Raw genomic sequence first — 18,027 nt, forward strand, 5'->3', positions numbered from 1 at the left:
TCACTCAAAAAAATTGATTTTGCCATTTGGGAGTTGTGGTTGCTGGGATTTATAGTTCACCTACAATCAAAGAGCATCCTGAACCCCACCAACGATGGAATTGAACCAAACTTGGCACACAGTTCTCCCATGACCAACAGAAAATACTGGAAGGGTTTGGTGGGCAGTGTCCTTTGGTTTTGGAGTTGTAGTTCACCTACATCCAGAGATCACTGTGGACTCAAACCATGATGGATCTGGACCAAACTCTACACAAATACTCAATATGCCCAAATGTGTACACTGGTGGAGTTTGGGGAAAATAGAATCTTGGCATTTGGGAGTTGTAGTTGCTGGGATTTATAGTTCATCTACAATCACAGAGCATTCTGAACTCCACCACATATCAGGCACACATACCTGATATGCTGAAATTTGATTACCCAAGGGGTTGGGGGGGATGACGACTCACCTTCCTTTCTGGGAGTTGTAGTTCACCCACAACCAGAGAAATTGTGAGCTCCACCAATGATAGACCTGGACCAAACTTGGTACACAGAACCCCCATGACTAACTCAACCTACTGAAGGGGTTTGAGGGGACTGACTTACCAGAGTGGGAGTTGTAGTTTACCCTATAACCAGAGAGCACACTGAACCCCACCAATGATACCCAAAATAAAAAAAATCAACCATTTATGGAGTTTTGGGGGTTAAACTGGCATGATGGGAGTTGTAGTTCACCCACAACCTTATGCATTGCAAAATTGACTTTTTCAAATAACCCAGGCAACGCCAGGTACTCCAGCTAGTTGATAATAAAATGCAAATTAAGGCAAATAAAGATGAACATAATGTAACATAGCTTATAGGTATTATGAATATATCTTAATGAGTACAGTATGCAATTTTAGTTAATTTATTTTGCCGCGTGCTTGAGAGTTCTGGTTGCTTGACTTCTGACGAACTGAGAATCGACAGAATATGGCTCTGAGCAATGTGGTACCTGTCTGTTTACTAAAGACATCGTGGGCAGTAAAATTCAGTCCTTCTCTCGCCTTTCTGCATCTCTAAGCCTTTTCATTGGCAAGCCAGCTTAGTGTGAAGGGAAGCCTGACTTTTGGAAATACCCTCTTTGATATGCAACCTGGGGAGTCCCCTTTGAACCTCGGGCGGCAAAGGTTTACTGGTATCCTACGTTTTTATGGCTTGGGGAAACACAGACACATGTGGGCCTAGGCAACCACATCAAAAGTAGCCACCGGCCACAAGTTCCCAGCAACTCCGGAAAAGGTTCCCCCCGGTTGAATGGCGTGTGTCTGCCTTCACAAACAGTCGTTGTTCTTGCAAGAGCTCGGGATGTCTTTTTCGAAAAATATATTCCACAGCCCCTGTTCATAACTGTCGAAGGTGCAAAGACCTCCCTTCGAGGTAGGTTAGGAAAAGGTAGAGCCACTCTTTCAATAAATAACCCTCTGTTTTATTCCTTGTTTTGCTTTTCTTTTTTTGCATGTTTGTAAGGAGGACTTTTAAAATCCAGTGCACTCAAGACGGAACTTGGCTCGAAGGGGCGTGCATCCCAGTCACCTGCGACCCACCACCTTCCAAGTTCCATGGGCTCTACCAGTGCACAAATGGCTTCCAGTTCAACAGTGAGTGCCGGATCAACTGCGCCAAAGAGGACGGCCAATCTGTGAGTCCCAACAAGAGGACGGGAGGGAAACTAGGCCTAGCAGAAGTTGCCCCAGTACCTATGCTTAGGACAGGAAAAGAGTCCTGTTAGCAATCCTGGAAAGGCATGGCGAGAGTCTACTATCCCAAATGAGTCACAGGGGAGAAATAACACAAGATGATACTTCCTTTCATTCCATTTGTACAGTTCCGTTGGGTAGACCAAACCTTCCAAACAACATTCACAGCCAGGCTTGACAGCAGAAGGTTAATTTATGAAAGAAATTGGATGGATGGAGGCATGGATGGATGGATGGGCGGGTGAGTGGATGGATGGGTGGATGGATGGGTATATGGATGGATAGATAGATAGATAGATAGATAGATAGATAGATAGATGAGCATATGGATGGATAGATGGATAGATAGATATGGATAGATGATAAATATATAGATGGGCAGATAGCTAGATAGATGATAGGAGGATGGATGGATGGATGGATGGATGGATGGATGGATGGATAGATAGATGAATAGATGATGGATAGATGGATAAATCAATAGATGAATGGATGGGCAGATGGATAGATGGATGATGGATAGATGGGCAGATTGATAGATGGATAGATGGATAAATGAATGGATGGATGGATGGGCAGATTGAAAGATGGGCAGATCAATAGATGGATAGATGGATAAATGGATGGATGGATAGGTAGATAGATAGATAGATACATACATACATACATACATACATGAATAGATAATGGATAGATGGATAAATCAATAGATGGATGGATGGGTGGGTGGATGGGCAGATTGATAGATGGATGATTGATAGATACATAGATGGATGGATGGATGGGCAGATTGAAAGATGGGCAGATCAATAGATGGATAGATGGATGGATGGATGGATAGATGAATAGATGATGGATAGATGGATAAATCAATAGATGAATGGATGGGCAGATGGATAGATGGATGATGGATAGATGGGCAGATTGATAGATGGGCAGATCAATAGATGGATAGATGGATAAATGGATGGATGGATGGATGGATGGATGGATGGATGGATGGATAGATAGATACATACATACATACATGAATAGATAATGGATAGATGGATAAATCAATAGATGGATGGATGGGTGGGTGGATGGGCAGATTGATAGATGGATGATTGATAGATACATAGATGGATGGATGGATGGATGGGCAGATTGAAAGATGGGCAGATCAATAGATGGATAGATGGATGGATGGATGGATAGATGAATAGATGATGGATAGATGGATAAATCAGTAGATGGATGGATGGATGGGCAGATGGATAGATGGATACATGAATAGATGGATGGATGGATAGATAGATATATGGGTAGATGGATGGGTGGATGGGTGGATGGATGGATGGATGAAAGATGGATGAAAGATGAATAGATAGGCAGATTGATAGATGGATAAATGAATAGATGGTGGATAGATAGATATATGAATGGATGGATAGATAGTCAGATTGATGGATGGATGGATGGATGGATAGATACATACGTAGGTAGGTAGGTAAGTAAGTAGTCATTTTCCCCAATTCTCTAGCCAGCTTGGCTATTGCAAGAAAATTGCTCACTCAGGGATTCTGGGAGCTGTCATCTAGTCCAATGATCTCCCCAGCCTCTGGCTTAATGGGAAGAGTGTTAGGCCTCCTGGAACATAAATTCCTCCTCCTACTTATTGGCTGGCATACTTATAGAAACATTCCCATGTGTAAGTTTGGCTCCACCTTTTTAATCTTTGGTCCCTGGTGCTTTGATCCCTGCACCACTCAGCTCCTTCTCTCAAGCTGAGTGCAGCTCTTGGGGTGAATGATGTTCCATACCCTTGAGTTACGTAGATCTCCAATGGTTCTATCATTTCCATTCCCTTGTATTTTCCTTTCCTACACTCTTCCACCCTGCTCTTTGGCCGCTTTTCCTTTTTTCTCAGCTGGGATGGACTGCCAGACTCTTTCTCTCTCTTTAAGCATACATAAAGTATGCTTAAAGAGAGAGAAAGGGATCTTTCCCATCCCGAAAAATCCCAGACGGGATGGACTAAACCTGTTGCGGATCCCCTCTGTCTTTTGCTCTCGGCTCAGTTGGGTCTTGTCTCTTTCTCTCCCTCCTCCCCTCCCTTAAACACACATAAATGTGTTTGGGCAAAGAGGGCCACCAACAGCCTTGGCAACTTCTTTGCCAACTGAATACGTTTCGTCCTCTCGGTCTCAATTTTTCATGGAGGAAACTCCTGTTGATGTCATCGGAAAGGTGCGCCCCGAGGCACTTCACACGTCGTGTCAGAAATGGAAACCTCAACTGCACACACAGTGAGATGGGAATCACCCCACCAGGGAAAACCATGGTGGGGCCAAGTGGGAAATTTGGTATGTTTACGTCTGTATAAAACAACTCATAATCCATGTGTATAGGTGCGAGTACATAAAAGTCCCCAGTCTTTGGTGGTATCGTGGCTGAAGGGGTTTATACAGCCACTGCATGGAGTGAGATTATTCCATGCATAAAGCGCATATGTGTCTTGCTTCCGAACAAAGAGGTGATTTCTTGGGGCATGAAGGCATGGGAACATTTTTTTTCCTACTGGGGAAACATAAGCTTGACTGTGAGGGAAACCTCCCCTCTCCCCAGATGGGGATCTATATAATTTAGTCGTTAACTTTATATGATATGTACCTTGGCACTTCGTTCTCCAGTCTTGTTGGAATCCAAGTTTTTTTCCCCTTCTTCCTGGCTTACGAGGAGGATTAAACCATTAGACGCCTTACTGGTCCTCCGTTTTTTTGGCTACTCAGAAATTTGAAGTCATGTTGGTCATGACACAATGTTTGTGTACATCAAAGCATCCAAAAGCAAAGGTGTATCACTGCTACAATTTTGGATTCTGGGGAATTTTGGAATTCTGGATATGGGATGTGAAATCTATATGATTACAACTACTCATCATCATCATCAACATCTAATCATAGCTACATGATCACATGACCGCTATCACAGGTACAAATTTGGATTTTGGAGAATTTCGGAATTCTGGATGTGGGATGTGAAATCCATATGATGATGACTGCTCACCACCACCACCACCACCACCACCATCATCATCATCATCACCATCATCTAATCATAGCTACATGATCACATGACCACTATCACAGGTACAATTTTGGATTTTGGAGAATTTCGGATTTCTGGATGTGGGATGTGATATCCATATGATGACGACTGCTCATCACCACCACCACCACCACCGCCGCCATCATCATTATCATCATCATCATCATCATCATCATCATCATCATCATCTAATCATAGCTACATGATCACATGACCGCTATCACAGGTACAATTTTGGATTTTGGAGAATTTCAGAATTCTGGATGTGGAATGTGAAATCCATATGATGACGACTGTTCATCACCACCACCACCACCACCATCATCATTATCATCATCATCACCATCATCTAATCATAGCTACATTATCACATGGCCGCTATCACAGGTACAATTTTGGATTTTGGAGAATTTCGGATTTCTGGATGTGGGATGTGATATCCATATGATGACGACTGCTCATCACCACCACCACCACCGCCGCCATCATCATTATCATCATCATCATCATCATCATCACCATCATCTAATCATAGCTACATGATCACATGACCGCTATCACAGGTACAATTTTGGATTTTGGAGAATTTCGGATTTCTGGATGTGGGATGTGAAATCCATATGATGACGACTGCTCATCACCACCACCACCACCACCATCATCATCATTATCATCATCATCATCATCATCATCATCATCATCATCATCTAATCATAGCTACATGATCACATGACCGCTATCACAGGTACAATTTTGGATTTTGGATAATTTCAGAATTCTGGATGTGGAATGTGAAATCCATATGATGACGACTGCTTATCACCATCACCACCACCACCACCACCACCACCATCATCATCATCATCATAGAATCATAGCTACATGATCATATGATCACTATCATATGGATTTTAGAAGATTTTGGATTTCTGGGTATGGGATGTTAAGTCTATATGATGACAACTCATCATCATCATCATAGAATTATAGCTACATGATCACAAGATCACTGTTACAGCTACAATTTTGGATTTTGGGGGATTTCGGAATAGTGGATATGGGATGTGAAATCTATATGATGACAACTGGTCATCACCATCATCATCATCACTATAGAATCATAGAATCATAGCTACAATTTTGGAGGATTTTGGAATTCTGGATGTGGGATGTCAAATCTATATGATGACGACTGCTCATCACCATCACCACCACCACCATCATCATCACCATCATCATCACTATAGAATCATAGAATCATAGCTACAATTTTGGATTCTGGGAGATTTTGAAATTTTGGATATGGGATGTGAAATCTATATCATCACTACAGAATCATAGCTCATGATCACTGTCATGACTACAATTTTGGGGGATTTCGGAATTCTGGATATGGGATGTGAAATCTATATGATGATGACTACTACTCATCATCATAGAATCATAGAATCATAGCTACATGATCACAATCTTAGCTACAATTTTGGATTTTGGGGGATTTTGGAACTCTGGATGCAGGATGTGAAATCTATATGGTGATGACTACTCATCACCATCATCATCATTATAGAATCATAGCTACATGATCACTGTCACAGCTACAATTTTGGGAGATTTCGGAATTCTGGATATGGGATGTGAATATGATGACGACTACTCATCATCATCGTCATCATCATAGAATCATAGCTACATGATCACTAGCATAGCTACAATTTTGGATTTTGGAGGCTTTTGGAATTCTGGATGTAGGATGTCAAATCTATATGATGATGACTGCTTATCACCATCACCACCACCACCACCACCACCATCATCATCATCATCATCACTATAGAACCATAGAATCATAGCTACATGGTCACATGATCACTATCACAACCACAATTTTGGATTTTGGAGGATTTTGGAATTCTGGATGGGGGATGTCAAATCTATATGATGACGACTGCTCACCACCACCATCACCATCATTACCATCATCACCATCATCACTATAGAACCATAGAATCATAGCTACATGGTCACATGATCACTATCACAACCACAATTTTGGATTTTGGAGGATTTTGGAATTCTGGATGTGGGATGGGAAATCTATATGATGACTCATCATCACCATCATTGAATCATAGAATCATAGAATTCTATCTGGAAGAGACCTCATGGGCCATCCAGTCCAACCCCATTCTGCCAAGAAGTAGGAAAATCACATTCAAAGCACCCCCGACAGATGGCCAGCCAGCCTCTGTTTAAAAGCCTCCAAATAAACAGCCTTCATCAGAACTCAGGGGCAGAGAGTTCCCCTGCTGAACAGCTCTCACAGTCAGGAAGTTCTCCTAATGTTCAGTTGGAATCTCCTTTCCTGTCGTTTGAAGCCATTGTTCCACAGAAAACAAGCTTGCTCCCTCCTCTATGACTTCCCCTCACATCTTGACACATAGCCTTCATCATGTCTCCTCTTTTGCAGACTAAACATGCCCAGCTCTTTAAGCCACTCCTCATAGGGCTTGTCTCCCGACCCTTGATCCTTTCAGTGGCCCTCCTCTGGACATAGTCCAGCTTAGAGTCAATATTTCCCTTCAGTTGTGTGTACAAATTGATGGTGACTCTGTTGAATGGTAGTTTTGCATAGAGGACAGTTCAGGCTATGATCTGTAGCAGCTTCTGCTGTTATAGGTTCATTCATAACGTGTTTATGACACAAGAGGCAAAACGTTTTGACCCCCAAGCATATTAAATCTTCCAGGATACATATCCATTCTTTCTTTTTTGATCTCTTTCCCTGCCTTTCTTCACCAGGGTCAGGAGAACAACGTGATCCATTGCCGAAGAGACGGCACCTGGAGTGGTTCATTTCACCTCTGTAGAGGGATGCAAGGAGAATGCACCCACCCCACCAAGCGGAGCAGCAGTCTGAAGCTTCAGTGCCCAGATGTATATGGAATAGGTATTTATATGTTCTAGAAACCTTTGTGCCCATTGTGAAAGTCTTCCAGAGTCCAAGTACAATAATCAAATTACTACAAAAGTGGTTCCCAACCTTTTTTTGGCCAGGGACCACTTGACCAGGGACCACTTTGACCAGGGACTACTCATCAACATTAGTACCTAAAGATTTACAAATCGGTTTTTGGTTAACCTTAGTTTTGGGTTGCTTATTTGGGGTGCTGATTCACAAAATTGCATGGATAGACCACATCAGCTCTATTTTCTGATACAGAACATACGCCTTCCAATAGTTGCCATCTGCTCACCCACAGAAAACAATCTATCTATACACATAATAAAAGTGAAAAATGTATATGTGTGTATGTGGTGGAGATGTCCACTCACGCAGACAGCATCCGGCCTCCACAAACAGATTGTAGTTCCAAGTGATGAGAAGCCTCCAAAGGCACTCCCTCAACTTACGTTGCAGGTTAGAGCGAGCATTATAAACATGTAGACCAAACGCGGCCAAAGTTCTTCCCAAACACTATGGCCCACCACCCAAGGAATGCTTTCATTTGGGGAGAATTTCAACCAAGATTTGACATGTTTTCTCCACCACAGGCAGGCATCCCAGGGTTCCTTGTGTGGAATTTGCATGACCCTGCCCACTGCCTCTCCCTTAACCCTTAACCCCAGCAACTACAACTCCCAAATGACAGAATCAATCCCCCCCAACCCCACCAGTATGCAGATTTGGCCATATTGGATATTTGTTCCAAATAATAATAATAATAATAATAACAACAATACTTTATTTATACCCCACCAACATCTCCCCAAGGGGACTCGGGGCGGCGTACATGAGGCCAAGCCCTACAATACCGTGCAAAATACAAAAAAACAATACAAAAAGCACATCAAATAATATAATATCACAATTAAACACAGAAAATAATATTGTCCAGTGAATGAAAATGCATCCTGCATATCAGATATTTACATTACGATTCATAACAGTAGCAAAATGACAGTTATGAAGTAGCAACGAAAATAATCTTATGGTTGGGGGTCACCACAACATGAAGAACTGGATTAAGGGGTCACGGCATTCGGAAGGTTGAGGACCACTACTCTACTGTATCTTGAAAAATATTTATTATTATATTTACAGTTTTTATATTCCACCCTTCTCACCCTGCGGATTACAATGGACGTATACATGGCAAACATTCAATTCCATAGGCATACAATATATATAGACATATTGGGTATTTGTTCAAAATATCGTCCAGTGAATGAAAATCCATCCTGCATATCAGATATTTACATTGCGATTCATAACAGTAGCAAAATGACAGTTATGAAGTAGCAACAAGAATAATATTATGGTTGGGGGTCACCACAACATGAGGGACTGTATTAAGGGGTCGCTGCATTCAGAAGGCTATGTTGGCAATTTAACATTCCAACTTTCCAGCTTCAGGAGGGTAAGCTCAATTCTGGCCACAGGGGGAGCTGCCACTTCATAGTCCACTTGTGAAACCAAGTCCTTGACGGAGTACTTCCTCATTCTTATGCACGCTGCTGGAAGGTTTTATGGTGTCATAAATTAGTTAAATTTTCCTATCTGTATAAGGTAAAGGTAGGTAGTCCCCTGACATTAAGTCCAGTCATGTCTGACTCTGGGGTGTGGTGCTCATCTCCATTTCTAAGCCGAAGAGCCAGTGTTGTCCATAGACACCTCCAAGGTCATGTGGCCGGCATGACTGCATGGAGCGCCCTTACCTTCCCGCCGGAGCGGTACCTATTGATCTACTCACATTTGCATGTTTTCGAACTGCATAAAGTGGTAACTAAATTTCCTATTTGAGAGATGCAACTGTCTTTCAGGCTGCATAGGGCAACAGCACCGGGACTGTGGCGCAACTGGCTGAGTGTCAGCCACATTAAGATCACTTCTGACCATGAGTTCGAAGCCAGCCCGAGTCAGAGTGAGCTTCCGACCAATTGTGTAGCTTGTTGTCGACCTTTGCAACCCGAAAGACAGTTGCATCTGTCAAGTAGGAAAATTAGGTACCACTTATGTGTGGGGAGGCTAATTTAACTAATTTACAAGGCCATAAAAAAAGACTCCAGCAAAGCATGCGGGGAATGCGGAAGTACTTCATCAGTGTCGCAGATGGATGATGAAAGCAACAGTTCCCCTGGCAGCTAGAAAAGTTAAATAGCCTCTACTTACTTAGGCGATCCCTCGTTGGACGAGTAAGATGGTCTTCCTTGATGACTATTTTTGTGGGTTTGTAGGTGGCTGTGGAGCCCTATTCTTGACCTGCATCTTCTCCCACAGTGAAGGCATTGGTTTCCAGGTGGAAGGCGGTCCCGGTCGGGGTTGGCTTGATGCGCCTTCCTCCTGGCACGTTTCTCTCTTTCACCCTTCACTCGTGCCTCCTCGAATTCTGCAGCACTGCTGGTCACAGCTGACCTCCAGCTGGAGCACTCAAGGGCCAGGGCTTCCCAGTTCTCAGTGTCTATGCCAGAGTTTTTAAGGTTGGCTTTGAGGCCATCTTTAAATCTCTTTTCCTGCCCACCAACATTCCATTTTCCGTTCTTCAGTTCAGAGTAGAGCAACTGCTTTGGGAGACTGCTTTCCGGACAACGTGGCCGGTCCAGCGGAGTTGATGGCAGAGGACCATCGCTTCAATGCTGGTGGTCTTTGCTTCTTCCAGCACGCTGACGTTTGTCTGCTTGTCTTCCCAAGATATTTGCAGGATTTTCCGGAGGCAGTGCTGATGGAATCGTTCCAGGAGTTGTATGTGACGTCTGTAGACAGTCCACGTTTCACAGGCATAGAGCAGGGTTGGGAGGACAATAGCTTTGTAGACAAGCACCTTGGTATCCCTACGGATGTCTGTCTATATCTGTTGTGTGTCTTTGGCATTGAATGTTTGCCATATATGTGTGCATTGTAATCCGCCCTGAGTCCCCTGCGGGGTGAGGAAGGGTGGAATATAAATACTGTAAATAAATAATAGTAAGCTAGATTGTTAATGGTTGGGAGCTTACTCCAACCCAGGCTGGTTTCGAACTCATGACCTCTCAGTCAGTAGTGATTTAATGCAGCTGGCTACTAACTAGCTGCATTTTAATAAACTTTTTTTTTCATAGAACCACTTAGGAAATAACATTTATAACCCAGGAACAAAAATCATGGTGTTACATGGTGTTTATAGACTTCTGTGCGATACCAAGACCTGCTTGCATCCCTCCTGGGGAGGGAGGAAGGGAAGGAGAGGCAACCCAGATGAGCTCACCGCTCTGTAATGATGCCAATTATGGATCTCGTATCAAAACAATTCTGCCCGGCTCCTTGTTCCTGAAGTGTAAATTGCACCGCTGGCTGCTGAGCCAAGAGAGAAGGGAGAAGCAGCATCCTCTCTCTGTGTGATGTGTCTTTCTACCTCTGGAGAAAAGGTGACCTTTACTCGCCTACTGGGGAAAGAAAGGCTGGCATCCAATTGTTCTTTTTATATATCTCTTTTGGAGGGGAGGACCAATGAGCGGGGAAGCTGCAGGGTAAATAGGACATTGCCTGAATTCTGTGTGAGGCTTGCAACTTTATCAACAGCTTTGCGAGTGCACACGATTGAATTGTTCCACCATGAGTATGCACATCGGTAGAATGATGGATGTCCCGTGGCTTAGGATCATAGTCCGCAAGGGCCAACCCCATTCGGCCATGCAAGAAAATACAATCAAAGTCATAGAATCAAAGAGTTGGAAGAGACCTCATGGGCCATCCAGTCCAACCCCCTGCCAAGAAGCAGGAATATTGCATTTAAATCACCCCTGACAGATGGTCATCCAGCCTCTGTTTAAAAGCTTCCAAAGAAGGAGCCTCCACCACACTCCAGGGCAGAGAGTTCCACTGCTGAACGGCTCTCACAGTCAGGAAGTTCTTCGTCGTGTTCAGATGGAATCTCATCTCTTGTAGCTTGAAGCCATTGTTCCGCATCCTAGTCTCCAAGGAAGCAGAAAACAAGTTTGCTCCCTCCTCCCTGTGGCTTCCTCTCACATATTTATACATGGCTATCATATCTCCTCTCAGCTTATTCTTCTTCAGGCTAAACATGCCCAGCTCCTTAAGCCGCTCCTCATAGGGCTTGTTCTCCAGACTCTTGATCATTTTAGTCGCCCTCCTCTGGACACATTCCAGCTTGTCAATATCTCTCTTGAATTGTGGTGCCCAGAATTGGACACAATATTCCAGGTGTGGTCTAACCAAAATCCTGTGTGTTGGCAAAGGCTTTCATAGCCGGAATCACTACATTGCTATGAGTTTTCTGGGCTGTATGGCCACGTTCAAGAAGCATTCTCTTGATTTAGAAGTGCCTGCCAAGAGACCAAAGGGAACGACAGAAGCAACGCTGGATGGATATGTTGCATAAGGATCTGAGAGCTCACAACCTCTGAGGATGCCTGCCATAAATGTGGGTGAAACATCAAGAGAGACTGCTTCTGGAAACATGGCCATACAGCCCAGAAAACTCATAGCAACCCAGTGATTCCGGCTAGGAAAGCCTTCGACAACACATCGATCTGAAGACTACTGGCATACACCCTGATTAGATGCACAACCAAGTGAAATGGCACCAACAAGCAGGACAAACAATGAAGAAAAACATGGCCATACAGCCAAAAAAACTTACAGTAACCCAATGAAGAAAAAGTAGAATACTTAATCAGTACAGTTCACTTTGGTAGGGTGGCACAGTGGGTTAAACCCTTGTGCCAGCAGGACTGAAGACCAACAGGTCGGAGAGCGCAGATGAGCTCCCTCTATCAGCTTCAGCTTTCCATTTGGGGACATGAGAGAAGGTTCCCGCAAGGGTGGTAAAACATCAAAATATCCAGGCGTCTCCTGGGCAACGTCCTTGCATACAACCTATTCTCTAACACCAGAAGCAACTTGCAGTTTCTCAAGTTGCTCCGGACATGACCAAAAAAACTTTGGCTGTGATCATCTGAATCTCGGGCTAAATCAACATCACAAAATAAGAATGGTGGGCAAAGAGTCAGGTCCAGAGCCTCTACATTACGCTATGTAACAAAATTTGAAAATGTTTTCTTCCTGGTTGGAAAGTTTTATTTCCTGTTTAATTGTGTGGTACTTACTTAGAAATCATCCGGGCATCCCCTGGGCAACGTCCTTGCAGACGGCCAATTCTCACACCAGAAGCGACTTGCAGTTTCTCAAGTCACTCCTGACATGAAAAAAAAAACTTAGAAAGTAGTTGTTCTACTCCAGAAACTTCCTTTTTGTGGCTACCACAAACTCTTTTCAATTGGTTGAGACTCGATGGTGAGATATGCATTGAAAAACCATAGCAATGTGTTATGCAGGATGTCCCTCCTGCCAAAACAATGTTTTTGCAGTTTGGTTCCTGGCATTTATAACCAGGAACCAAAAAAAAAGTGTTACAAAGTGTTGTTGAAGTCTTCAATCCATTCCATACTATAGTTCAAACTTGCCAAAGTCCTGAATCCTGTTGCCAACATCAATTCAGCACCTTGGAGAGCAGCTCATAGTCAATGCTTTAATGAATTCTGTGTCTCCATCAATAACACCAAGCATGAGAGACCAAGTCCTTCAGAACCCTGGACAGGTCCCATGGGAAGATGAATCTTGGGTCTCTTCTCAATCCAGATTATCTACTTTGAACTGGATTATATGGCAGTGTAGACTCAGATAATCCAGTTCAAAGCAGATGTAGTTGATTATCTGATTGGATCATCTAGATCAGTGGTTCTCAACCTTCCTAATGCCACAACCCCTTAATACGCTTCCTCATGTTATGGTGACCCCCAACCACAAAATTAGTTTCATTGCTACTTCATAGCTGTCATTTTGCTGCTGTTATGAATAGTAATGTAAATATCTGATATGCAGGATGTATTTTCACTGGACCAAATTTGGCACAAAGACCCAATACACCCAAATTTAAATACTGGTGGGATTCGGGGAGGGTATTGATTTTGTGCTGTGGGAGTTGTAGTTGTTAGGATTTATAGTTAACCTACAATCAAAGAGCATTCTGAACTCCACCAATGATGGAATTGAATTAAACTTGGCACACAGAACTCCCATGACCAGAGAAAATACTGGAAGGGTTTGGTGAGCATTGACCTTGAGTTTTGGGAGTTGTAGTTCACCTACATCCAGAGAGCACTGTGGACTCAAACAATGATGGATCTGGACCAAACTTAGCACGAATTCTCAATATGCCCAAATGTAAACACTAGTGGGGTTTGGGGAAAATAGACCTTGACATTTGGGAGTTGTAGTTGCTGGGATTTATAGTTCACCTACAATCAAAGAGCATTTTGAATCCTGCCAATAATTGAATTGGGCCAAACTTCTTACACAGAACCTCCATGACCAACAGAAAGTACTGTGTTTTCTTGTGGTCTTTGGTGACCCCTCTGACACCCCCTCGCGACCCCTCCAGGGGTCCCGACCCCCAGGTTGAGAAACACTGATCTAGATTATAAGGTATCTCGATCTGAAAGGAGTTGGCCACAGCTGATATGGTCCTTCATCCAGAACATCCATGGCTATCAATTAGAATTATGAAGCATAGAGATCTTTAGAGAGAGAGAGAGAGAGAGACCTTTTTAGCCTGGAATGTGGCATCCTGTGTCACCTCCTCCTGCATTGCCTACAGTGTTGAGATCTGGCATACTAGTGGCCCAAAATCTTGTTTCTCCAATAAGGTCTGGTTCATAGGAGCTTTGTAGTCCCCAAGGATGAGTATAGTCGCTGTATTATGACATCAACTTTTTCCCAATTTAATAAGATACGTGGTTCCCAACCTGTGGTCCATGGACCATGAGTGGCCCACAAGAACTAATAATAATAATAATAATAATAATTTGTGCCACAAATTCCATCGGCCTGCGACAATTAACTGGTGGGATCACAAGCTGGAAAAAGTTACAGAGAATGAACACACCAAACTCCTCTGGGACTTTTGAATTCAGACAGACAGAGTTTTGGAGCATAATACTCCTGACTTCACAATAGTGTTAAAAAACAAAGTATGGATCATCGATGTCACAATCCCAGGTGACTGCAGGATTGCAGAGGAACAACTGGAAAAGCTGACACGATATGAGGATTTAAAGATCGAACTGCAAAGACTCTGGCACAAACCAGTAAAGGTGGTCCCAGTGGTGATCGGCACACTGGGTGCAGTGCCTCAAGACCTTGGCCTGCACTTAAGCACAATCAGGGCTGACAAATTTACCATCTGCCAGCTGCAAAAGGCCACCTTATTGAGATCTGTATGCATTATTCGCGGATACATCACACAGTCCTAGAGACTTGGGAAGTGTCTGACGTGTGATCCAATACAACAGCCAGCAGAGTGTCTGCTGTGGACTCATCTTGTGGTGTTTCAAATAATGATGATGATGATAATAATAATAATAATAATAATATATCATCATCATCATCCAATACAACAGCCAGCAGTGTGTCTGCTGTGGACTTATCTTGTTGTGTTTCCAATAATGATGATAGTAATAATAATAATAATAATAATAATAATAATAATAATAATATATCATCATCATCATCATCCAATACAACAGCCAGCAGTGTGTCTGCTGTGGACTTATCTTGTTGTGTTTCCAATAATGATGATAGTAATAATTTATTTGTCGTGTCAGAACAACCAGTCAAATTATATTACATTTCTAACAGCACAAAGCAAACAAGCAGATTACAAAATTTGTGAGTATGAGAGTTGATTAAATGTCCTTTGACCAGTATCTGGCCACTTGGAGTGCTTCTGGTGTTGCTGCAAGAAGGTCCTCCCTTGTGCATGTGGCAGGGCTCAGGTTGCATTGCAGCAGGTGGTCTGTGGTTTGCTCTTCTCCACACTCGCATGTCGAGGATTCCACCCTGCAGCCCCATTTCTGAAGGTTGGCTCTGCATCTCGTGGTGCCAGAGCGCAGTCTGTTCAGTGCCTTCCAGGTCGCCCAGTCCTCTGTGTGCCCAGGAGGGAGTCTCTCATTTGGTATCAGCCATTGGTTGAGGTGCTGGGTTTGAGCCTGCCACTTTTGGAGTCTCGCTTGCTGAGGTGTTCCAGCGAGTGTCTCTGTAGATCTTAGAAAACTATTTCTAGATTTAAGTCGTTGACGTGCTGGCTGACACCCAAACAGGGGATGAGCTGGAGATGTCTCTGCCTTGGTCCTTTCACTATTGTCTGCTACTTCCCGGCGGATGTCAGGTGGTGCAATACCAGCTAGACAGTGTAATTTTTCCAGTGGTGTAGGGCGCAGGCACCCCGTGATAATGCGGCATGTCTCATTAAGAGCCACATCTACTGCTTTAGTGTGGTGAGATGTGTTCCACACTGGGCATGCATACTCAGCAGCAGAGTAGCATAGTGCAAGGGCAGATGTCTTCACTGTATCTGGTTGTGATCCCCAGGTTGTGCCAGTCAGCTTTCGTATGATATTGTTTCTAGCACCCACTTTTTGCTTGATGTTCAGGAACATAATAATAATAATAATAATAATAATAATAATAATAATAATAAATCATCCAATACAACAGCCAGCAGAGTGTCTGCTGTGGACTCATCTTGTGGTGTTTCAAATAATAATAATAATCTTTATTTATACCCCACCACCATCTCCCCAAAGGGGACTCGGGGTAGCTAACATGAGGCCATGCCCAAAGATACAATACAGCAAAATAAAAATACAGAATGCAGACAACAAAATTACATCAGAATAAAATACATAAAGTAGAAAAATAAAATAAATAAGGCAAATCAACACAATGTAAAATCAAAACAGAATGGGTAGGCCAATGGAAGAGGTAAAATGATAAAACCCTGGTCCGTGGCCTCACCATTACTACACCGTTGCAACGAGAGTGACTGATCTCACGAAACCCTCTTATAGTGCCGAGGCTTATTAAATATGGTTTTCTGTAGGTGAGAAGATGGTGACTACTGGATGGCATATGTTCTGTATCAGAAACTAGAGCTGATGTCGTATATCCAATGCAATTTAATGAGTTAGCACCCCCAAATAAACACACCAAATCTAAAGTTGACCAAAAACTGATTTGGTACTAATGTTAGATAGTGCTCTCTGGTCAAGTGGTTCCTGGTCAAAAAAAGGTTGGGAACCACTGAATTAGATGTATGAAAAAGGATGGTGTAGATGAATAATGTGGCCACTCTCTCGCCCTCCTTCTTTTCAAGGAGCTGAGTGTACCATCTTGTGCCTGGATCATCACACTGAACCCATCTTGTTACTTGCCAATGAGACAGTAGATGACATCCAGCACTGGATGAAGCCTCCAAGAGTGAAGGTCAGTGTCCATAAAGGTGTGAATGTGTATTGATGGAGACAACTCGAAGCTTGCAAATGCACACATACACACACATTTTGGGGGCAGCATATTTCTGATGGTCTTAGGAATGCCTTAGGCAGAGAAGGCTGAAGATCTCTTTGCCTGTCCTTCTCTTCCATTTTGAAAACCGATGCAAAACAGATCCTCCTGCTGTGATTGGCTGGCCTCTCAACTGGCCTCTCAGCCAAGGGGAGGGCTGTTCCAAGCTCCTCTCCTACAAATGTACTTTGATCCCTATCTCAGCCAGGGTTTTAACTTCTTAACATTTTGTCTCATACATTGGCCCGCCCTCTGTGTCCGGTTTTACTATGCTGTTTTATATTGTTGATTTTATTATTTCATCTTTTGTTGTGATGTATTTTGTTATTGTGTGTTTATTATGCGGGGAATGCCGTGGATGTAGCGTACCTGGATTTCAGGAAGGCCATCGACAAGGTCCCCCATGACCTTCTGGCAAGGAAACTAGTCCAATGTGGGCTAGGCAAAACTACGGTGAGGTGGATCTGGAATTGGTTAAATGGACGAACCCAGAGGGTGATTCTCCCCAATGCTTCCCCCTCTTCATCCTGGAAAGAAGTGACAAGTGGAGTGCCGCAGGGTTCCTTCCTGGGCCCGGTCCTGTTCAACATCTTTATTAATGACTTAGATGAAGGGCTAGAAGGCAGGATCATCAAGTTTGCAGATGACACCAAATTGGGAGGGATAGCCAATACTCCAGAGGACAGGAGCAGAATTCAAAATGATCTTGACAGATTAGAGAGATGGGCCAAAACTAACAAAATGAAGTTCAACAGTGACAAATGCAAGATACTCCACTTTGGCAGGAAAAACGAAATGCAAAGAT

At 43.2% G+C, this 18,027-nt stretch overlaps 1 protein-coding gene across 1 annotated transcript in view; it reads left to right on the top strand.

Moving 5' to 3' along the window:
• PAPPA (pappalysin 1) overlaps positions 1 to 18,027 on the top strand; it is a 231,247-nt gene that overhangs the window by 187,083 nt on the left and 26,137 nt on the right. Inside the window, exons 18-20 of the mRNA XM_067471886.1 lie at positions 1,500 to 1,671; positions 7,622 to 7,769; positions 17,032 to 17,141. Of these exons, the coding sequence (XP_067327987.1) occupies positions 1,500 to 1,671; positions 7,622 to 7,769; positions 17,032 to 17,141 (430 nt within the window). The remainder of the gene's footprint in view (positions 1 to 1,499; positions 1,672 to 7,621; positions 7,770 to 17,031; positions 17,142 to 18,027) is intronic.

The sequence above is a fragment of the Anolis sagrei genome, chromosome 11 (assembly GCF_037176765.1).
Source record: "Anolis sagrei isolate rAnoSag1 chromosome 11, rAnoSag1.mat, whole genome shotgun sequence".
NCBI lineage: Eukaryota > Metazoa > Chordata > Lepidosauria > Squamata > Dactyloidae > Anolis > Anolis sagrei.